A 24,090-nucleotide genomic window follows, 5' to 3' on the forward strand; every position below is an offset into this window, starting at 1 on the left:
GAGGTCAGCCTCAGTTAATAGGTGGAAAATATATTAATTTAAGTATAGGTAATGCATCTCTGTGGTATTACTCAAGCTTTTCATTTCCCTCTGCTTCTTCACTTTCAACTGGAAATTTGCACAGCTGGACTCCTATACCATGAAAGTCTCACTGACTCACAACCCCATTGCCTCTCTTACATTATACAGTGCCTCTTTAAATTTAAGTTGGGGAGTGAGTCAGAAGCTCTAGGACTTAAAAGCTATTGCCAACATAGATATATCCCTTGGTTTACTCCACCTTTGGCCAGTGAAGGCATGGTTCAGCATCTTTACATAACATCTGGAGTATGACAGTCATCCTGGCAGGTTTCAATTGCTGGACTGCCCTGATCTGGTGAATTTTCCATCTCAACCTGTGAGTGTCCACTCACTGCCCACTCAAGTTCTCATTCAGTGACTGAGATGTTCAGTACCCAGCTACCCAACCAAGTGCATGCAGGCTTATAGGCAGTATTTTTGTCTGTATTTCTCTGGAGCAGGTAGCAGACATGTTATGCCTTCATCCAATGGTTCTCATGAAATGCCATATACAGTATACTGCACATTATAATATTACTGTACTTTGGTGGAAAGATATAGCAAATGATACTATATTAAAATGGAATCAAGAAGACTTTAATTTAAATGTTGGTGTGTTGAGTCTTAGTATGAGTTCAGGATTAATTTTAATATGAATATTGCATAGGTTTAGTACGGTTTCACTGTATTTCTACAGCTAGTATTTAATGGTAGAGCTGCAATACTATACCACAAGTGCCACAGCACACTTTTAATGTCCAGGCTGCCAGAGGATGAAATACTCGTGTAATGCTAATTAAATGTGGGTAGAATCTTGTAGATAATTGAAACCAGAAAAGTTTAAACAAGGTTTCAAGTCTGATGTGTGTGAATTGGGGGGGATATTTCAGTTAGCAGTGTTTACTTTGTCTGTGGGAGGCTTCAGAGCAGCTACTGTGAAATTTTCTCTTTTAAACTTACTGTACATTATTTTGCACATATTGCACAATTAATACCTATTTTATGAGAAAGAATAAATCTGTATATAACAAAGCAAGTGGTAAAACACTGCTAGCACTCGGACCCTTCTCAAACTGTACCTGGTATGCATAGAGGAGCTACGTTAAAAATGTAGTAATTGAAATCAATGTGTGTCCTGTAGGTCTGAGTGTTGACAAACATCAGCTGCTTTTAATCTGGTTTCTTAAGATAGCAAAAGCTGAAGATGATTTAACAGTAATCTGAAGATGTTATACTGAAAACTTTGAGAAATATAAACCTGTATAAATCTTCATTATGATGCACTATGTTAAGACACGTTAAACTGCATTTGTAGGAGAAGACACACACAAACCTGAGGCTGGATGACCTTGAGAAAAAGCTTTCAGAATAATATTCTTTCTGTCAGGGAACACAAGCCCCCCCCGCTCTCTTTCACGGGCAATAAAACTGTCAGATATAGATATTTATCTATCCCACAGCTAGACTGCATTTATTTTTGTATGTATATGGGTATTATACAAGTACAGTATGTGTCAGGCATGAAGGCAGTTCAGTTTTTATTTGTATATTTGTTGTTGTTTCCTTTGTTTTATTTTTAAATACATCCTTAACTGGTCCTCAGATGACAAAAGCTATTTTAATCTACCAAACACATCTGCGTTTTTGTTTCTTTATGTTGGTTAAACAGTCTCCTATCCTCTGTGAGACAGTTTTCCTACTGGAAATTCTGTCTGACCCTGCAATGAATATATTGCTGCTACACTTTGGTTGGTCCTAATTTGTGATTAGCCAAAGAGTGTTTGCTGGCAACAGTATCCCAGACCTGAGTGCTGCACTTCATTAAAGGGATTACTGAGTCTGCTCGTAGTCCAAAGCAACACCTTCATCAGGTTTTGCATCCTTTATTTGGCAGGTGTGTTGAGGAATACAGACTGGCACCAGACGGGAGGTCTTGCAATCTACTCTCTGATGCCTGTGATGGGCCCAAGTGCCAGAGACTTGATGCCAAGCTGAATGACACACTTTTTGGAGAGATGCTTCATGGCTACAACAACAAATCCCAGGAAGTCAACCTGGGGCAGGTTTTCCAAATGACATTCCGGTAAGTTCTTGAAGCTTTCCTTATCTTCACAGAGCGTTACTCCTTCAAATCACCCTATGTACAGTATAAACTGGAGTAACAAGCTTCTTCTGTTCTTCTTCTCCAATACTTCTCTGTGAAAAATAAATGTAGGCAGAGCCATATACAGTAATACCTGATCGCCACTGGAATCCATTTGAACATATGTCTGTTGGTGGAAAAAACAGTAAATAAGCAGAGCAGAAAGTATATATAAATTAAAAGGAAATAAAACAAGTTTAAGCATCGCCCAAGGATACTTGAAATGTTTATTATCCATTTCCATAACTGTGCTTACGTATTTTTAGTGAAAAATACCAATTATATATATCAAAAATGTTTTGCCGGAAGGATCTTAAGAAAAGTCAATAAAAAATGTGTGGGTCTTTGCATTTGAAGTTGATTTATATAAAGGTATTTCTACTGTATTTAGTATTCTTTTTGTTTTCCTCCTATTTCTCTTTTTAATTGGCTGTGTAATTTGTATTATTTGGAAAGTCTAACAATTTGCATTCGATTTTTTTTATCTCGAAGCTCACTTTCATATTCAGTGTCCTGCTAAAATTACCACTGGGGAAAGCAAATATACTGTATATAGTACCTTGTAAAAGATTTCGCTCCTGAATGATGTCGCATTTTATTAAATTACAAATAACGTATATGTGTTTCACTTCTCTGAGTGAAAGTGGGTATTACTCAGAAGAAAACCTGCAAAGGAAAATCAAAAACTACAATATGTTGATTGCATAAATGTTCACCCCCTGAGTCAATGCATGGTGAGAGCACCTACCGTGTGTCAGTAACTATAGCTGCAAGCTGTTGAGAATGTTTTCCATACCAATTTTGCACATCAGAATGGTGCTAAAGCTCTATCGAGATTGTTAGGAATCAATGATGGGTGACAATTTTCATGTGTTGCCACGGATTGTCTGACAGATTCAAGCCAGGATGTCGACTGGGCCACTCAAGAATAAACATTTCTTGTAAAGTCACCACAGTGAGCCTTGGCCCTTGTGTCTTGAACCATTGCCGTACTGAATAGTTCATTTTCAATCTAGTCTTCCTCTAATATTTGCCTATAAATTGGTCCATACTATATTTTCCTCCTAATCTTGACAAGATTCTCAGTCCCTCATATGAAAGGGTACCACAACTATGCTTTGCAGTATACTGTAGATAGTGTAGACTAGATGTTTTGCTCTTTTGAGTTTGTGCCAGACATAACGCTTGGCATTCAGACAGATTTTGTCAAACTTTTCCAGTCAACAAAACCTTATGCCACATGTCTGCATTATCATCTGAATGCTTTGTGACCAGGGTATTGTTGTCTCATGCTCAGTTTGGATGGATAGCCTGCTCTATGGAGTGTGAAAAATAAATAAGGGGACAGCACAGTGGTTAGCATTGCTGGTCATTGCAACAGTGAGGACCTGGGTTTAATTTTAGACCTTGGGGGCTATCTGCATGGGTCAAGGTGCGGAGCCGGGTGGCACTGTGGCTAAGGATCTGTGCCTGTGGCTGGAAGGTTGCTGGTTCAAATCCCGTGGCCAGCAGAGAAATCCTACTCCGAGCCCTGAACCTCAGCTGCTCCAGGGGTGCTGTATAAATGGCTGACCCTGTGCTCTGACCTCAAGCTTCTCTCTCCCCAGCTGTGTGCCTGTTAGTCTCATGGAGAGCAAGCTGGGGGTATGTGAAAAAGACAAATTCCTAATGCAAGAAGTTGTATATGGGCAATAAAGTGATCTCTTCCTTGGTTCTGCCTATTTTCGCCAGGGGCTCTGGTTTCCTCCCACGGTCCAAAGGAAGGTTAATTGGCTTTTGAAAAAATTAGCTGTGGTGTGCATGTCTGTGTTTGTGTCCAGGGTGTATCCTATCTTTACCTGTTGCTTGCTGGGATAGGCACCGGTTCCCCTGCAACCCTGTGTTGAATAATGCGGTTAGAAAATGGATGGATTCCTTCTTTTGGAGGAAGTCTTCAGAAAATGCATGCAGTGTGCTTGTGCAGAGTCATTGAGGATTGCATCAGCCAAGATATCAATGATGTGTAAGTAATAGACAAATCAGATGAGGTTTACTCCTGTTACAGCCATTGATGCCAGAGAGATTTGTTGATAATGGATTTGGAATCCTATTTAATTTACTCCTTATATATCCACAAGAACTCCTCAAATCCAGCATCAGCTTTCAATAGACCACAAATATGTTTCTTTGATTTGAATGTGCCTGGGGTCATCCCACGTTTTGTTGAGCTTGGTTACATAGCATATGCTTAATGTAAATATTATCTATTAATGATTGAGTGTTCTTTCTGTTAAGCTATTCTTCTGTATGTTTTATGTTTGTTTTATAGTCTGCAGTCCAAACCTTGTTCTCTTAATTGTTTTGTGCTGACTTAACACCTTCGCTAAAAATAAGGCTCCTGCTAGCATTATAAAATGATCAGATAATATTAAAAAGACAAATATGTCACAGGAACAAAGTAGGGAAACCATCTTATTACAAGCATATGTAAGTATAAAAGAAAGTCTTTTCTGACATGCAAGAAAAATAAGTACACATTTGATGTAAATCAATATTCTATTTTATTTTAAATATCCATAATTTCCAAAATTCTATTTGATTCTTTCCAATGAAAGAAACAGAATATGTGCTGGGGAAATGGGATTAAGCATTAGAGGCATGAGAGGCAATCTGACAGGATATTTAGGTTGTCTGGTTCAGTCCTTTTGGTGCTGTTACATGAGTTAGGTGCAGTGTTAGTGCCCAGCCTCTTGGGGGTTGTGAGTAATATCTGTCTTGTGATCATTAGCAGGAAGGGTTTAAGGGTTTTTAGGGGTAGCCTCAGGCTGTGTCATTCATCTATCACAGTATCCTCCCCAGGCACAAGCTTCATGTCCTCAGAAGCAGAGATCTCTTTCTGTAAAACAAGAGAGCTACTCTCATTAAGGACTTGATAATAAAATGAGAAGGGTGGGTGATTCATCACGCTACACCATATGGAATAATATTAGGACACCTTTCAAAATGTCATGCTATAATGTATGAGATTTAATGATGTCCATTAAGTCTTCAGGCCATCTTTTACTGTTGTTGCTCTGAGATGGCAAAGGAAATTCTATGAAATCTATAAATATGTATGTAGATCTGCAGTGTGGGTAGTGTAAGAGATATGCCATCGTAAATTGTGACGTGTCTAAGCATTCAAAGTATTGTTAAACATGTTACACTTCCCAGTGTTTCATTGCGATAAGCAGTTGGTTTTGACAGCCACCATGAGCGTTTTAGCACCTCATGAAAGTACGATCATTTGTAACACCTTGTGATTATTACACAAAATTCTTTTTTAATATTAATTATGTGATTTTTTTTTTATTTGGGGACACAAAATCAAAAGATCTTTTAAGAGATAATTGGAGCCAAATTCATCTCTGTAGCTGTGTGAGATTAAAAAAGAGTGCGAAAAGTCATCTGCTCTCTAACCATTCTCATAAACCAATTCAATTAGTGCCTTCATATTACTTTGTTCCTGACTTCAAGCTTGTCTTGCCTGAAAGCAAAGTTATAAAATAATTAAAGTGCAGTTGTAGCAAAGCACACAGTGTTATCTGAGGTTTTCTGGTTATTAACAAGCAGTCCATTTAAGTAAGCCTTGAGATGAGATTGCAGGGTAAAATCTGGTTCCTACTGCCATCATTGCTCACTCTACTGTAAGAAACACCTTTCTTACAGTACATAAACATTTTCTGATACCATACCAGTGGAAGAGCCCCATCCAATGACATGGCAGGGATTTTAAAAGCTAGAAATAACAGGCAATAGTGCTGTGAATGTGAATTTGCCCACATCTCCCCTCCCCCAACATCCATCAATGTAAAGTAGCAGTGATGCCAAGTGTGAGCCTCTAAAAACGGCAAGGATGCATTGTAAAAAATGCATTGTAATACACATTTGTTTACAAAAGTTATTTCAAGTGGTCTGTGCTTATGGACTTTTCTGCTTCATAAAGCCTATGATTCCTCTGATCCTTTCTGTGTCCTGAGTACAAGAGAACAGTCTACTGTATATACCGTAGTGCATTTTAAATAACTTTATTAAGACTGGTATTTCAAAATCTTGCTCTTTGGTAACCAATTCTTTTTGAAATGGTCATTGAATTTCCACACTGGGTATACACTGTAGATCACTATGTAGAAAATACTTTGAAGAAATCTACCAAGCATTGCCCCGTACAGTTCAGAAAAGCCTTAACTTAATCACACTACACTATGAATATACTGTACCCGAGCTTTACAAAGCTCCAAGCCTCACAACCTACTGTATATACTTCACAAGAATAAAAGGTATTCAATTAAAACCCTTCTGAGTCACAAACTTATCAAAATTAGGAGGTGCATTTGCCTTTGTGACCTTTTATTCTGTTAGACAGAGTGTGAAAGGAGATCCCTGCTTCACTTATTCTAGCTGATGATTTAAGGTGATGGGCCACAAAGATTTTCAGGTATGTTGGCCAAGGCACGAAAATTTCTACTTGTTTAACCTTTATACTTTTAACATCTGTGGTAGTCCTCGTGAGGTTTTGCTGAATTGGAGATTTTTTAGTGGAAATGCCAGTGATGTCCATGGTTTCAAAAAGACTTATAAGATGAAAAATAGAAAGCCTTTACAAAATAAACAATAAGAAAGACATGGGGCTACTTACTGTAGTTATACTTAATGTGTACAGTTTTATTAAAATATTGATAGAGTCTTCTTTCCAATATGACAGTAAGTCTGGTGGAATATAAGATGTTGGTTAGGAAATATTGGATTCACTTACAGTACATTTGCCTGCTGAAGAAAACCACGAGGCTACTGCTGAAGTCATCTGACTCCGTGATTACATTGATTATTGCCAAGGCAAAGGCTCTGGCCGAACATCATGATTTTAAAATTGTCTCACGGGCTTTTGTTTTTTATTAATTGGGTAGGATGAGCAGAATTGTGAAAAAAAGCTTAATAAGGAATTAACAGTGCATAGGAAGATGCATTACTAAAAAACACATGCCTTTTTTGCAGGCTATTACTTTACTCTGGATCATAAAGTGCTGTGCTGTGTATTGCTAAACAATAGAAGCATTGACATTCCTTGACTGTGTTTCACATTCTGAAATGAAATCCGCTGAAACTGCAGCTCTTGAGTTATGGGGCTAGCTGGTAACCATTATTATACTGTACAATAAGACTGGTAATTAGCACAATATATCCATTTTGCAAAGCTTGTCGGGATAGGCTCTGGATCCCCTGCTACTTTGAATTAGATAAAACGCTTAGAAAATGCACAGATCCATTTAGCAAAGGTTTAATACTCAATGGGCTCATTAATTTTTTCCAGTTTCAGGGCAATGTTAAAAACTTGCTTTACCTCAAAAAGTGCAAGAAATATGGGTCTAGCTGGCAGCAAGCTGTGTATGTGTTGGTCATCTTGGGCTTCACTGTTTTTCACTTTTTCAAGGACGTCTATAGCTACTGGACATTTTTTCTTATTTGTACCTATTGAAAAGCTTAGGTCTTTGATTCATGCTGGAAAGTTATGACTTAAAAAAAAACAGTGATTAGTAATTGAAACTCACCCTAGGGTGGGTGTCTTAAAATGGTATTTAGTGACGAATACATTTTGACTGAGTCGTACAAATGCACGTTCCCGAACCTATGCTTTTTCGGTGTTCCCAGTTTTGTTTTTAATATTCAGGAAAAGTGACTCAATACTACATAGTCCTTTTAGAGAAAACCTTGCTGACAGCACGTTCTAGACTACAGTACATATCCATTATGTTTATGTATTCAAAATAATTCAATGTGTAAATAAGCAAAGAAAAATTAGGGTCAGTCTTGGTAAAAGAGAAAAGCCTGAAACAATACAACTAAATAACTGGAACAATTATCAATGTTTTCCATTTCACTTAACTGTTTTTTTTTTTCATTTAAACGGAAGACTAGAAGTGAGTAACACACACTAATCTGCTATCTCCTTTTATAGGATGCTTAATACATAAAAGCATTTTTTAGCTGGCTTCAGAGCTGCGATAATGTTTTGTGTAATTGCATTTCTGAATCTATGTCTTGACAGGCTTCCTCAGAAAGACAGAAAAAACAGAAATGCCTTTTTTTTTGCAATAAGCAGTCCAGGGTAGTTTTCTCACTAGGATAAGAGATGATAATGAGAATTAAGTTATTTAAAAATCTGTCACAATTTGTTTTGCAATTTTATTTCACAATAAGGTGTAGAGTAGACATACCGTAAATGTCCCTGCTAAAACATCTGGGGACAATTTATATTGTATGACTTGGCATTTGAAAGCATTTTCTTACAGTCAGGACTAGATTTAAAAATCATCATCCCTTTGATACACATGAAATACTGTATATAGGTATCTATTCTCCTACGATTTATCATAAGACCATTGATTTAATTCACAGGTGTTTAGCAGCAGCCCTGAACTCAATACTGTGGGCTTAGTGGGCTTGCAGTCCCAGTAACACTTCAACAGGTGGTGCACAAACCACAGTACCAGTGACAATCCTGTTGGACATGCACATACTGATGTTACTTGCCACAGGTAGATACACACATTAAAGTGACATTGAACACCCAGCAGAAAGTAACACTGTTCGTACCACCCGATCAATGTGCACTCCAATTCTGCATTTACACAGACCCTCCAGCAGGATATGCATTCGTTGCCTCAGTACTGACTGACCAGCCTTTCTCTGACACCTGCAGAATCTGTAGCCATAAATTCAAATTTAACTCCCACATAGGTCTCACATTGAGCTGGAGAACAGATGGTATTTGAGCCACAGATGGCTTCTTAAGCTAAAAACATAAAGTTTTGATTGTCTAATGATAGTTCAGTAGTTCATTTCTTTTAAATTGCGCACTGTGTGGGATGTAATTTACAGGCTTTAATTATTAGATTTTTTTCCAATGATTTTGAACAAGTCTGCTTGAGTCAAAATTGGCAGCAGACCTTACATTTCGTCTTTAATTTTGTAAAATTCTACAGTGGCTAACATTGCATTTTGAACAGCCCAGGGTGATCTTCGTCTTTTGATGCTTTAACCGTTATACCTGGACTAAATTCATGTTGACCAATTTAATCTGGGAAAATTAAAAAGCCTAGGCAAGAGTGTACAAGAGAACCTATTAAAGCTGGGATTCTAAACATTTTCTACTGAGGTATCACCCTCAGTAAAGGCTTAAAGTTCAAATATAAAATCAAAAGTAACTTACAGTAAGTATTGCAAGTAGCCATTACCACCAATAATAAAACATGCAGTGGACATTCAGAGCCAATACATGGTGTTAGAGCATTAGTTCTGAAAGCTTCTGGATTTAGGATGAGAAATGTCACTCTTTATCTGAGGACTCCTTTTTTTAATACTGTTGAGGCTTTGATTAAAACTAAACATCATACAGTAATAGTTTCAATGCCATTGTTGTCATTTTGGTTGGAGAGGTTGTGACCCAAGCCTCTTAACTGTGCAAAAGCAAAACTGGAGCAACCGTGAGCTAATGGATCAATGCAAGGCACTGTAGAAAGAGTTTACAGAATTGCAACCATTGCTAACAAGGGAAATATGTTCAATTCTGGGAATTCATGTTTCTCCTGATGGGTCTATCAGCAAGATTGTGCTTATGTCATTTGCAGAAGCTTGCGCAATAAAACTGATTACATGTTGGCAGGTTAATTTCCCTTCTGTCGCCTGCATCTTCCTCCAGTTTTCAGTTCTTAAAATGAAATTCTAGAAGGCTTCCTGCACATCAGTTGATGAGAATATTAATATTTGTTTGTCAGTTACATGCTGTGGTACTAAGATAATCTCTTTAAATGGATATGGGAAATATGGGAATGGTATCTGTAACGAATCAAAGGTTTCATATGCATTGAAGAAACATCTTCCCTTTTTATTTGTAACAAGATATACTTTCAGATGTCATCTCCAAATAAAGAACTTAGCAGCATGCAACACGTCATCTTACTAGTTCTCTCTCAGACCACATATATGTTTATTTTGGGATCATTGCAAAACTTATTAAAATTTAATATGCATAAATATGCTAAAGATTTGGATTCCATCTGCCTGCTAAGCTGTGGACAGCCGCCTTCTTTTGAAATATTGGTGTTACTGCCAGTGGCTAAAATCTTTGCAAATATGGAAAAAAATATTCATCTTGTTCAGTGTTCACACAAATGAGTAGTAAATTTCCATTTTCCGTGGATAATGATGCTGCACAAACAGACCTTGACACCCAGCTGAATTAATTAGCTTTAAGCTGAAGTTGGCAGTAATGAGAGGAGAACAACTGGGATTGTTTAGTTCATCTCTTGGATGGTAATTACAGATCAGCCATGAAGCAATGTGTAGTGTTTGGCGATCAGATGAACTCAGTCTGTGGACAGATCCTAAAGATGGGTGTGCATGCGTCAATGGGCAAGATGACTAACAGGCCAGGCAGTTCTGGTCCAACACCTTGCAATTAAATCACACTTGGCTCCATAATTCATACCAGACAAAACTCTGAAGGACTAGTTTCAGCACAACTTGCATGGTGCAGACTAGTGTTTAAGTGAGAGATGCAGACGCTTGTGAAAGCTTACTCTGCTAAATCTGCACACAAATTTTTCTGTAGGTTTGCAGTGCTTTTATTTCACCATACAGTAACTTTCTCAGGTTTTCATCATACTGTCTTGTCTCTGAATACTTTGTAATGTTTCACTGTGCTTATGCTCATTTTAGACTGATTTTACTGGACATACTGTAGTTCTTTTTCAGTGTTATTGTTATGTACAGTATGCAAGTTAATAATAATAATAATAATAATAATAATAATAATAATAATAATAATAATAATAATAATAATAATAATAATAATAATAATTGCTTACACTTATATAGCACTTTTCTGGACACTCCACTCTATGCACTTTACAGGTAATGGGGACTCCCCTCCACCACCAATGTGCAGCATCCACCGGGATAATGTGTCGGCAGCCATAGTGCGCCAGAACGCTCCCCACACACCAGGGGAGGAGAGCAGAGTAATGAATACAATTCATAGATGGGGATTATTAGGAGGCCATGATTGTTAAGGGCCAATGGGAAATTTGGCCAGGACACTGGGGTTACACCCCTACTGTTTTTGAGAAAGACCCTGGGATTTTTAATGACCACAGAGAGTCAGGACCTCGGCCACTGAATTCTGTATTTCCTTCAATTGGCCTTACTGTAGTATTCCTAACCAGTTTCGTCTTTGCTCAGTTGCACACTTTGAAGGGACAACCCAGTCTAGGCAGTAGCTGGGTGTTTTCCACTTCTAAATGATCAGCTTCCCCATGCTCAAAGAGACATTGAGGGTCATTGAAATATTCTGTACCATTCTCCTGCTCTGTACATTTATTTTAATTGTATCCCTGAGTTGTTCTGAATGTTCCTTGGTCTTCATGGTTGAATCTCTACTTGAAATTCATTGACTGAGGGACTTTACAAAGATACATGTATTTATTCTGAAATCATATGAACCACTACTGTTGCACACAGAGGTAACACAACTAATTACGTGGCTCATTAAAGTAATTTTGTGCACCTAAAAGAGTTTAATTTTGTCACAGCAAGGGGTTTGAATACTGATATAATCAAATGACGTTTGCATTTTTCATTCATACGAATTATCTATTCCTTTGATGTCTTTCTTTTTGTTTGTTTTTTTTAATATCCCAAGTAGATTGTGTATATAAGAATAAACACTTTAAAACAACTAAATGTGATAATTTTGCAAGGTGTTGAATACTTTTGCAAGTCACTGTGGGCCAGGTGCAAAAACAAGCTGCGTTCTCTCTAATTGACCGCTGTATTGTCTCCATGACTGTTTCAAATTGTTTGTATTCTAATTCTTATCTTTTGCCATGTGTGTGCATTTGAAAAGTGGAACTGCCTGTTAGAAAAAATAGTGTTAATTTGCCTGTGCGGTAATCCAAAAGTTTTTTGTTAGATGTGTTGGACACCTGCATACTGTTAGAGAGAAAGATCTTTTCTCAAATAACCTGTTGCTTTATCTGCAGTTGGAAACCCACTTGTTCCAGTGCCAGTATTTGCAGAGTTTCTTTTGGATTAATCAATATCACTCAGTGCCTTTTCCTTGTTATGCAAAACCGCAATCTAGATGGGAACAAAAAAACTTCTAAACCAGCTCTCTGTCAGCCTAGAATTGTATAGTACAGTACTTAGAATTTTACAGTATATGCGACAATGTGTAGGTGGTTTCTCCATTTTTTTGTGTATGGAATTTTATGCTATTTCAATCATTTTTAATGTAATAATCCATTTCGCAAAGACAGAGGGAACAATCTTTTTTCTAGTTTTAAAGTATATTTGTGGAGTTCCACAACAATGAATGTAAGCAAAAATGCATGCATACCTAAGCTTTTTCTTGCCCATCCTGAGGAATGCAACCTCTGCATTCATTATACTATAGTAGAGTATCTTTTCCAGAAATGCAAGTGTCAGAAACTTGGCAGAGGCTTTTAAGCCCACAGCAAGTGATATGGTGTACAAACCCTCCTCTGGGAATTGTCAGAGAGACCTAGTTTTCAGAATGGGTCTCATCTGCTGGTGTTTTTCAAAATCTGATGCTTATTTCAGCTGTTTTTTTTTTCTTTCGAGTGCACAAGAAGATGTAAAACTGGCATCAGAGGTTTTTTTTTTTGGAAGCCCCTTCTCTGTCATATGGTATTTGCTGTTCTTTCAACTGAGAAATTCCTCTTTTCTCTATTCAGAACAAATCTCTTCTATTATTTTTCATCTGAATTTTGGTTTTCATAGAAATTACAAAATTGACAGTTTAAGAGAAATAGGCTTGTTTTGCTCATCACTCCACTGCACTGGAGCACTGAATTTGAAAACTTTTTTTTTACTGAGACTTCGCAAACCTACCTCCAAACTTTTTAAAACTAGTGGTTCAGTCTAAATCAGTGAGCTGGTGTGATACAGTATTTTATTTCTACAATTACAATGGACTTGTCTAATGACTTGTCCAGGATTTAGTTCTGCCATGTGTATACTTCTGGGCTTTGGGCTTTCCACAACTCTTACCAGGAATAAGTGGCTTTCTGATAATGAATGGATGTCTCTTTTTAATGTGCTTCACATTATATGTCACTTGTTGTAAGTTCTGGTTTCCTTATATATGGAGACCGTTCCTCCATATGGAAACATTCTCTGGAGCTAGTCTGTAGGCAAATACGGGGCAAGGGCTTATCGTTGTCAGTGTTAGCCTGAAGTCTCTTATTCCTTTCTTATGTTCATGTGTTCCACACGTATACATTAGCTGAGCTGGCTGATCTTACTAAGATGAAACTGAAGGGCATTCGTACAGTATAAAGGTCCAGCGGTGCTGCAACACAGAATCATACCTCATACTATCCTCAACTGATTGAGGCTAATAACCGGGCTTTTTCTTAAAACAGCTGGATGACTTAAAACGAACCTGAAAGTCCTACTCTCATTTGTAATCTTTATGATGTTCTTTTTAAACTCTGTAACAAATATCAAACTGTATGTACTCGGATTAGACAGGTTTAATGGCTGCTTAAAATGACAAAACACAATATTTTTAAAACAGTTCAGAAAACTCTTCCTTAGTAAAAGACGACAGATAAATATAAGTGGATAAAATGAAGAGAAAACTGAATGTTTTGGGGACATTTATAACCCCTTGGTATCATGAAGGTCAGAAAATAAATTATCATATAGGTCGTTAGTAAAGCAAAAAAGAAAATTGGTTTGTTGTGTGCTTCAAAGATTTTATCCATCCTTTAATAAACAATTAGTTTAATGTCTTCTTGTTGGTGATTACCTGCACTGCAAGAAACCAAGGGAAACCATTCAAGGTCTGAATCTCTTGTAATGGAGAGATTCAATTCAATACATTTTGATACCTTTCCTGAAATAGTTTATTTCTAAAGTATAAAAACGTTTGTATGCTATTGATAATTTGAGCCAATGATTTCTTCAGTTCTTGTCTTTGGAAGCTGAGTTGTATGTTCCTTTTTATTTAATACCTGCAATAGTGCATAAGTACATCTTTCCAAGTCTGGACATTTGTAAGTTAATTGATTACCTGTAAAACACACTGGGTTGGGGCCCATCAAAAGCAAGAATAGGGATGTCAGATATAGACTCTCGTGCGTATTTACAATCTGCATTGGACCTTATCTATTAAAATGTTATATTTATACGTGAGCATGAGTGATTTGTATGCTAATTGATTAGTTATTTGTTTAACATTTTCTGTAGGAGAGGAAAAAGAAACTAAGTTCAACACTAGACTAAACAACAGATTAAAAAAGTTATAATGTAGCTTGTGCACATTAGAATCATATTCATTTATTGACAGCTGCTACCAGTTTCTAGTACAAAATCTTGTACTAGGGATGCTTCCTAGGGATATATAAAACAGAGATGGGTGTCTGGAAACATGGCAGAATTATAGAATTTAATTTAGAGTGATTTTATTTTGTTATAATTATCACATAATTCTTCCTGTCTGTCCTTATTTTCCCCCCTGACTTGTAAGGCAGGGAATTTGCTGTGTCATTGTTTTTTGCTACCATTTTAGAAATGAGGAAGACATTTTTTTTTCAGAGCAGGAAATAACAGGAAAGCAAATAAGTCTGATGAGGAGAGGTGTGTCTGAAGTGTATGATAAACTTCCAGGAGAGGAGAAAAAAATGCAGCCAATGCAAAGCTCCAGTATATTAATATGCAGAACAACAAGAGTAAAACACGTTTGGCTTGAGGGTGTGTGCATTCTGCAAAACATAGATTTATGTCTAAAGAGACTCTCTTACCAGTACAGTCCAAGGCCAGTTTTGAATCATCATATAATAGGTCTTATGAATGCACAGTAATAGAACAAAGCTCTTAGGTAAATAAAAATGCCAAATTAACTCAATTTAACAACAGGCAAACTGGCAGATAACCTTAAAACTAATGTATACTGTTTATTTTGATTTCAGCATTACACTGATGTTGCAAAACAAGTCTGTTGTATTTTCACCCTGAATAAAGCTAAAAGTAATTGAAACTAGATTGTGTTTAGGTTAGTGAGGTGGGAAGTGTAACTGTGTGCTAATTAGCGTGTCTTATTGCAAGTAAAGAATCACCATTTCCTTTGGACTCTGCCAGCCACTGTGTACAACTGCAGTGCTCACAGAAGTTACTGTGAAACATTGCATTACTTGTCTGGAATCTTTCCAGTGACCCATTTATTTTATTAGACCTGATGGAGATCAATTAAGTAATTAATGACCTTGCAAAATATAGTCAGTAAAATTAATTTAAAAAACTAAGGTTGACAGTCAAGACTTTATGACCGCAGGTTCTTCTGTCAGGCTCAACCTCGGCTGTGATAAATGCTTTTTAGAGTATGGTGATGTGTTTCTTTTGCAGCTCTTGGCATGGATATTCTCTCTTAGTACTCCTTTCTAAAAAAGACACCGCTAATTAACTGTTATCCAATAGGTGGATGTTGTTCTTGGGGATGGCACTATTATTGTCACTATTACAAAATGAATAGCTTTTCTTTGTTTGGTGAAAATATTCCATCCTTTATTGGGATGGAGGGATTTGTTGTACAATGTGCATGTTGACCTTCAATTCAATATGACTGCCTATAACAAGATCTCTTAAGGGCTAAATGAAATCTTTTTTTCTTACTGCTTGAGAAACGTAAGTACTGTACGCATCATTCATAGTTGTTGATCAGATTTCAGTGGGAACTGAAGCAGATATAGCATTCTGGAAGCCTCTTGACCTTATTTTCTCATATTTATGTCTTTCACTGTTATTTCCCCTAAAGAACATCCAGTTAATTTTTAATACCCACTAGTGAACCATTTTTGATTTGTGATTTGATTTGAGGTGAGTATTTGTTATTATTTCATTTTCGTTAGGCAAGGATGTTTCTTTAATCTAAATTCAATTAGTAAATCACTACAAGCGGTCTCTACATCAAGTGTGAGTCTATCTTGCTTAGATGTCTTTGCCCTGAAAGACAGGATCAGGTCTTTCATGACATGATGGGATAACAAAAGTTTGAGACAGCAAAAGTTGTTGTTGTTGTTTTTGCAGTTTCTAGTTGCTATTTTTATACTCATAAGAGTATAAAGATTCAAAGCTTCCTTTAACAAACATGAATGAAAGAAGCTTCATAGGGATTAAGGTGAAATTTAGGTCTGTAAATAAAGAGGCACAAAGACAGTTGTGTATCTGGAACAAACCCTTTCAAATCCTGGGATACTGCTACAGTAAGTAACTTTCTGGACTGTACTCAAATAGCCTCTTCTCATCTCGAATCCTTCAAGTGATTGTAATTTTCTCTTTAGAACCTTAATGGTTAACACTTGTGCTAGAAGAGCACCTTTCTGACCTAATAAGTCATGTCAGTAGTGAAATTTGCATCATTGACACATAAGGTGCTGCCCAATCATGTGTATCAGTCATCCGTAGAACTGTACAGTGCATAATGTGGAAAAAGCTGAGCCTGCAGGTTTGTACAGTAAATCACAGCGACACTAATGTCAACACACAGCAAAAAAATAAAAATATAGGGAATGGAATGTAAATGTGTTCCACACGGACTACAGTCGAGTCAAATCCCAAAGTAGACCCCAGCCAGGTAACATTCTTTTTCTTACATGGTACACTACATCCCTACATAATGGGTTGTACACTGGCATCACAGTGACAAATTCTGTTCCATCAAGGCTCCTGGGACTTAGTTTAACTTTGGCCTGGGGCAGCCTTTGTGTGGAGTTGGCTTTGTTTCTCTCATGTCTGTGTGGCTTTGATCCATTTTCCTCCCACCTCTGAAAGATGCTGGCTAGGTTAAATGATGGATAGATATGTACCTGTGCCTGGCAATGGACTAAAACATCCTGTCCAGGGCATAGTCCTGCCTTGTATGTGGTTGTGGGGTCAGGGTTTTCACATTTCCTACCCGGAATTAGCATATTTCTGTTAATGAATGGATGTCTGTTGGAAAATGTGTCCACATACTGTACATCAACTTTACAATTGCTGATTTAATCAAGATCTTCGTCTGATAAATGATGTTCACCTTTTGTCTCTTAGAGGGACATGCTGTATTTAGTAAGATCCCCCCAGTCACGCAAAACAGAGTCATTTTTAATATGTAATTTGGATTTTGTTTTATCTATGGGGACTTGTGAAGCAAAGGAAAGGTGGAGCAAATTTCCACGTTTGTTCTTTGTGACTTATTCTGTCCGGAGCTAATTGCTTACATCTGCGGTACTGTACCTGCCAATTAGTTCACAATGCCAAGACTTTTTTCATGAACACGTGAAGTAACATTGGAAGCTACTTCTTTTTTTCCCACACCTAGCGTGGGGCAGTAAATACTGCAGATGGCAAAATAATCGCACTAAATGCAGGATGAAATCTCCCCTTTAAAAGGAGCTGTACAACTCTAGTTCTTTAGGGGCATATTGTTTTCTGGTTTTCATTGCACTTGCAATCTTAGTTGAACTAATTCTTTACTTAATTGAGCCAAATGCATTATGCCCCCCTACCATAGAAAACCGTGTCCCTAGAAATGTAGCCTGTAAAAGAGACTGTGTCCCATTGAAATAGAGCCCCGGTTTGTTGACATAATGACCAGCTGACTGGAATAAGCAGTAAGATAATGGAGCACAGCTAACAGTGACAAGGTATTGGGATTGGCAATGAGAGACTTCAACAGCACTTTCACTTACTCCGACATACTTCATTTTGAGTCACTGCAGATATTTTCCCAGGGAATGGCAGCTTCATACAGATGGTCCTTTCTATTCGGCAAATGTACTGTACGTGGCTTAAAAATGGCACACTCACTGGAAAAAACAATATAAGATGCATAGGCACAGTGATCAGATAAAGAGTACTGCATTTCATTTTGGTAATTTTAAGATATAACATTAAATTCTGCTAAGATTAAAATATTGGAAATTCCATGTATGCTCCTGCACACGACATTGTCAATGGAGCTGCTGACAATCTGAGAGACTGTGATTTTAGGTTTGGTTGATATTAAAGCAAAAATAAAAGGGGAATAACCTTCCTGCAATTATTTCACTGCTTGATGGATGTAAAAATGACATTAATGAATACTTCTGAGATGAATAAAGGCAGATGAGGTAGCATTATAGATCCTTCTAAGGAAAATCACACTCTCTACATATTTCTTTTCTAGTTCTTGTGCTTCAATATTTGAATGTGTTAAATGTCTAACACTTTGGATCACGTCAAAAGAGCAGAGCTGTTATTATTTATGGGTGGGTTTAGCAAAGCCTGCTGTACTACGCAGAAACCAGTCAAAAACATTATTCAGGATTGTGTACGTACAGTATGTGAGGCATAGAGGTATGCTGTGATTGTTTGACTGTATCAGGACCTGAGATCCAGGACTGGGCATCTGTCTGTGTGGAGTTTGCGTGTCCTTTGAATGACACCATGCGTTTTCTTTGTGTCCGTTTGTGTCTCTCTTCCCAGGGTCATGTTGGGTACGTTTGATTGACATTTGACTGTCATGATCAGGGTTTGATTACTGGTCTCCAGTGGGAAGGGAGCTGTTTACCCCCTTACACTAGCCTCGTGAAGCGTGACTCTGGTGCCTTTCAACCTAAACTTTGTGTGTAAGTTTCATAGAAAGATAGATCCATTTATTTAATTTACTGCACTGGAATGGATCTGGTAGTCTTGTTTTTGCGTTATCTATATGTGCCTGTGACGTTATAAAGTGCTTGGTTTACATTCAGAGCTTCATGATTCAGGCAATTATAAATCCTGTTTGTATGAACGTTCTTCTCAGGCAACCCCTTGCACAGTTGGAGTTGTATTTCACAAATGCCAGAAACTGGCACCCCCGATCTCCAACCTCTCCAGTCGGACACACTTGAGGCGGGGAACGTCTTCACACTGGTCCACTCAGTAACACCCTAGACACAAAACTCCTGCCAAAGCTGTGCTACTATGACAATCTTCTACTAAGATGCAGCTCATTATTCTTTTCCTCTTGGAAACTCTTCTGAGAGACAAATTACAGTCAGAAGTGTATATTTAAAGGTTGGGAATCTTGCTTTTGCAAACAAGCACTGTGATCTAAAAAAAAAATTCTCCATTAAGATATAAGCAATCTTGTAATGTCTTTTTGTAAAGTGGAGACGCCCGGGTGATACTATGCATGTGTTGCAGAATATTTCATTTCTTTAAACAGGACACATGAGATACTGTACAGCAATTTCTAAAAAAAAAGGTTCGTCTTCATGTTTTGTGGAAAAGATTTCATTAAACAAGAGCTGTCTAATCTTGTCCTTGGCAACAATCCAACAGATTTTGTAAGTCTCTTTAAATTATCTGCAGCTTTGGTCAGATTATGTCATATTGAGATAATTGAATCCTGTTCTTAGGCTATTTTTGTGCTTAAATAGCGTGTACTCATGTAGGACAGAATTTGGAAAGACGTGTATTAGTCTAAGAGGGTCATCTATAGAGCCTTCAGGGAGAAAACACTTTGAGGATAGTGGGATAACACCTTCCAAAATGCGAATTGATACCAAAGTGTTATACTGTACTGCACATCATTATTCATTTGTACACAATACAGTATATTATTGTTTCCCATTGTGGTCCAAGATCATGGCTCAGTGCACTTACGCTATTACCAAATGGACAATTAAAAACCTGTAATACAGTAAGTTATCGGCGCATTGATGTGTGGAAAAAATGGTGATAAACAGTTCTGACTGCAGTCTATTACATTAGTCATAGCTGACTGACTGATCAGTGTCATTTATCAAGTTGCTCATTAGTTTCTTTCCTCTAGGTAAAGGAGGCATTTGATCGTTAAAATTAATTATTGTTGGTATGTATATTAACACACTGTTTTATCATATTTACCATATGTATTCTTCTATAATGCCATGACATATTAATAGTGCATATTTGTTATGCTAAGTACTTTTTCTTTGTAAACCCAGTTTTCCTAGTGTACTGGAACATCTATTGACAATGACGAGAGCTGGACCGTCAGTGCCCTCTAGTGAAGTTGTAAAATACTGCATCTTCTGAGCACAGTAATGAACTCTGGAATGAGACATCAGAAAAGAGAAGACTACATAATAAGACAGTTTTTTGTAAAAAAGGCAAAAAAAACAGATCAGATTTAAGAATTGTACCCTCAGTTTGCTCCCTAACAGTGTCAGTTTACATTCAATAAGGAAATAAATTACTGCATACAAACAGTGCACTACGAATTATTTCTTTGAAATTACTTCTTTCATTACAGACTGTTCATATAACTGTGGCTGCTTATTCATACAATGAATAGTTTACAAAATACACATTTTTAAGCAATCGATTTTACATTCACCGGTTGGCACCCACTTTCCAAACAACTTTTTTTCAGCCTTCATCTTTTTTTTCCCCTCTGAATTACAAATATGCACTGTGCTCTATAGAAATTTGCTCTCACCATGACTCTGATGATGCTTGCTATCTCTTCTCAGCCTGATAATGGATACATTTTCATCAGCTTCTTCAGAGAAGTCATTCTCACCATCTTTTCCTAGCAGTAAAAGAGTAATAAGATTAACAACAGCAGGTGTATGAAATTCGAGACAAGATTACTGCCTCAGCAGAAGCCTTGTGAGTTGAGGGATAATATATACGGTTGGTTAAGGGAAAGGTTAAATTTCATTTTAAAAGCTGACAAATGACATGAACAAGCCATTACTTTTGGTCAAAAGCAAGGACTTGCTTAAGGGAAGCCATTGTAAACAGAATCACTCTCTTCTCATGGGCAATTACTTTACCATCTGTGAATAATGCACCATTGCTGTCAGTGTGAGGTATTCACTCTCATCATTTTAACTTGCTGAACAAAGCCAGTTTGCTCTTTGGGAGATGGTGCAAACTCCAGCATGCAGGGGCCACACCTCTCAAGTCTTGTGTGTTCCAAGTGGTTTCCTTTTTCCCCCCAGCTGCGTTATGTAGGATCTAAATGTATATAAGTAGAGGTGCACCTTTAAATTGTAGTATAACAGACGTATTGTGAAATCAAACCAAGCAATGAATAAATAAAAGATGCCTGGGGTTGGAGTTTTGGATGAAAGTTCCCTTTGGCAACATTAGTAACTCTGACACTTGTACTTATACTCCCTGCTAAATTTTGCAGTAGATCTAGGAGGATGGTTTTGCTCTGATACTTCAGCAATTTTTTTTATCTCAAAAGTTTCCCCCCTCAGGCCACTTTCTGGGAGTTCCACGTATACTTTGAACTGGTTTAAAACAGGTCTCCTGCTCCGAGATGGAATATCTTAAGTGCCAGTTGATATTAATTGCCACCTCACAGAGAAGTGGAAGGGGGAGGTATTTATCTCTTCAGAGAAACAAACATATTTCATTTCCAAGCACCTGCAGTAAGCTTAGCAGACAGCACCCACCTTCCCAGCTGCGCACACAGTCTAGAAACAGGAGGATGCGTTGCTCATGTTGTGAAGCTGGCGTCTTCCGAATGTGTTTAAAAATGACAGTGTTATCTGTTCTGTGCCAGAATGCCAAGATACATTACAAGTGTCCCTGGAATAAGAGCAAAGTGTCTGCTTCCATGCCTCCATTCACTCAGTCTATCGCTTTGTTACACATTATACAGAGCATGTCACAATGTAGTGAGAAGCCCTTGATAAATCAAGCTCTTTTTGGGTAATGCATCCTATGTTATCATCAGTCTTCATCGGTACCCCTGGTGTTTCTGCTACAGCAGTCACTGCCACGTCTGATGAAGATGAGTGGGTATTTCACCGCTTGGCAGTTGTAGTATTCATTGAGATGTACATGCAATCTGTTTAACAGCCCACTAAGGTAAACATGTACATTGTTTCATTAAACCATGAATTATTCATTTTCCAAAGCTTGCCTAATAACACTTTAATTTCTTAGTTAGTGCTTATTTGCCTGTTATGAGCTCCATAACGTGCTCTCACTGCAATTTCTCATTACGTCTTTGACTCGGGGGTGAGATTGCAGTTTTATCACTTAATTGTTTGTCACTGGACCTTTATCATTAAGCATTTTTTCCGTAAAGAAAGTACTGGTATTAGCAGAATTATATTTTCAGGAAAATTTCTTTTATTGAAATCTGAACAGATGTAAGCTTGTGCCCGATGTGTTGTAATGTTTCAGTCTGCTATTTTAAATTAGTCTTAGAGCCATCATAATCTCCCAGGCACAATAAGTTGCTTCTCATGTCCAATTATCGAGGCCAAGAACAGCCTTTCACCAAGGGAACATTTCACATCTCAATCAAGCCTGTGTGACTTGCAGGTCTCCATTGAGACAAATTATCAGACGGTATAAGAGAGTACCTTATTTTTGACTATATATTGTGCTTGCTTTGTTTTCATGTGACTTCTAGGTTTTTGTGAGGTTAAGTTAAAGAGCTGTTTGTTTAGTGAGCAATAGATGTTGATGCCTAGAGTGTCACTATTCTGTTAGTTGCTCTATATAAATGCATCTGTTTGGTGACTTATTATAGGCAGTGCCTGGTCCTGCAAAAAAATGTTTACTGCTTCTTCCCAGATTGCATTTTAAATGTAATTGGTGAGGTAGCACAAATTGTTAGAAATCAATCATTTTAAAATTAAAAACAATAAAATAAAAGCTTTAACCTGAAGTACACAATGAAGATCAGAGTCCTCCCACACCTGCTCATGTCACGAACTGTCATGGGAAATATAGGATTCTACGCAAAGATGGGCTTGGGGGTCTTGCGTTGTACTGAATGTCATTTTCACAAATGATCGAAATTGACCTTGTCCCTTTCTGAAGCTCTATTTTGCCACATACAGTACCCAATTCTCCTGAGCTACTCTCACACGTGGGTCTTGCCACTGCATGTGTAGAAAAGACGAGGAGATATTCCCATGAGTTCTTCTCTTTCTTGCTATTAACCGGTTACGAAGCCAAAAAAAAGATCAGCTATTCACATGGGGGAATTGCAAGAAAAATACACATTAGCTGAATTACATTACTTCTAGAAGTGAAGGGTTTTAAATATTACAGTGATGGGAAAAAATGACTAATCATTAAAACCATAATCCATTAGCTCTCATATCTCAACTGACACTAGCTTCATCTTTTCTACACTAGCATTTCTGTCTAGATCAAAGAGACATGGGAATATCCTTTTCTGGTTGTTCCTCAATATTTAACAAGCTCTTCAGTAGCACATCTTTTCCTCTGTAGAAGGCTGTGCACCCTCACCCTTGTTCTTCAGTTCCACATCACAGGAACATGTCAGAGTTGCCCATTGGCACAATCGGACAACAGGGGCTTGCCCACTTCACTCTTCACACAATCTGTTCCTCTTTAAATAACTGCGTTTTTAATAACACCTTTATCTCCCGTTCCTGGGCATCACGCCCATATTGTCTAAACCTGAAGACTGAAATACTGTTTAACAAGTGATCTGGCCCTTATTTAAGCCTTTATCATAAGCTACACAATTAATAATGTAGTACTATTGTAACATGTTCAGGGGTTGCTAGGTCACAACCAACCAGCAGCTCAAGGTTGTACTCCCAGAGAGAAAAAAACAGCAAAGTACTTTGGCCTCAAGTCTTTTACCTAAAATCTTCAAAAAACAACCAAGCTACCTTTTTTTAGAAGAGTACTTTAAGCAAATAGAATCCTTAAGATAAACACCAAACTCCAATATTACTCACTTTGTCCTTTCTAGAGTCCAAAATAAGCATCACCAAAAACCAGACTTTTCAAACAAAACACCCTAACTTGTGTTTTATAGACAGCATGAAGGGAGCAAACCTCTCACAGCT

The 24,090-nt window shown here is 37.5% G+C and overlaps 1 protein-coding gene across 4 annotated transcripts in view; it reads left to right on the forward strand.

Moving 5' to 3' along the window:
• Positions 1–24,090, forward strand: part of LOC102686174 (astrotactin-2) — a 627,894-nt gene that overhangs the window by 399,724 nt on the left and 204,080 nt on the right. For all 4 annotated transcript variants that reach the window (XM_069183294.1, XM_015367152.2, XM_015367153.2 and 1 more), the window contains one exon: positions 1,955–2,143. In XM_069183294.1, coding sequence (XP_069039395.1) covers positions 1,955–2,143 — 189 coding nt within the window. The remainder of the gene's footprint in view (positions 1–1,954; positions 2,144–24,090) is intronic.

The sequence above is a fragment of the Lepisosteus oculatus genome, chromosome 24, assembly GCF_040954835.1.
Source record: "Lepisosteus oculatus isolate fLepOcu1 chromosome 24, fLepOcu1.hap2, whole genome shotgun sequence".
In the NCBI taxonomy this organism is placed as follows: domain Eukaryota; kingdom Metazoa; phylum Chordata; class Actinopteri; order Semionotiformes; family Lepisosteidae; genus Lepisosteus; species Lepisosteus oculatus.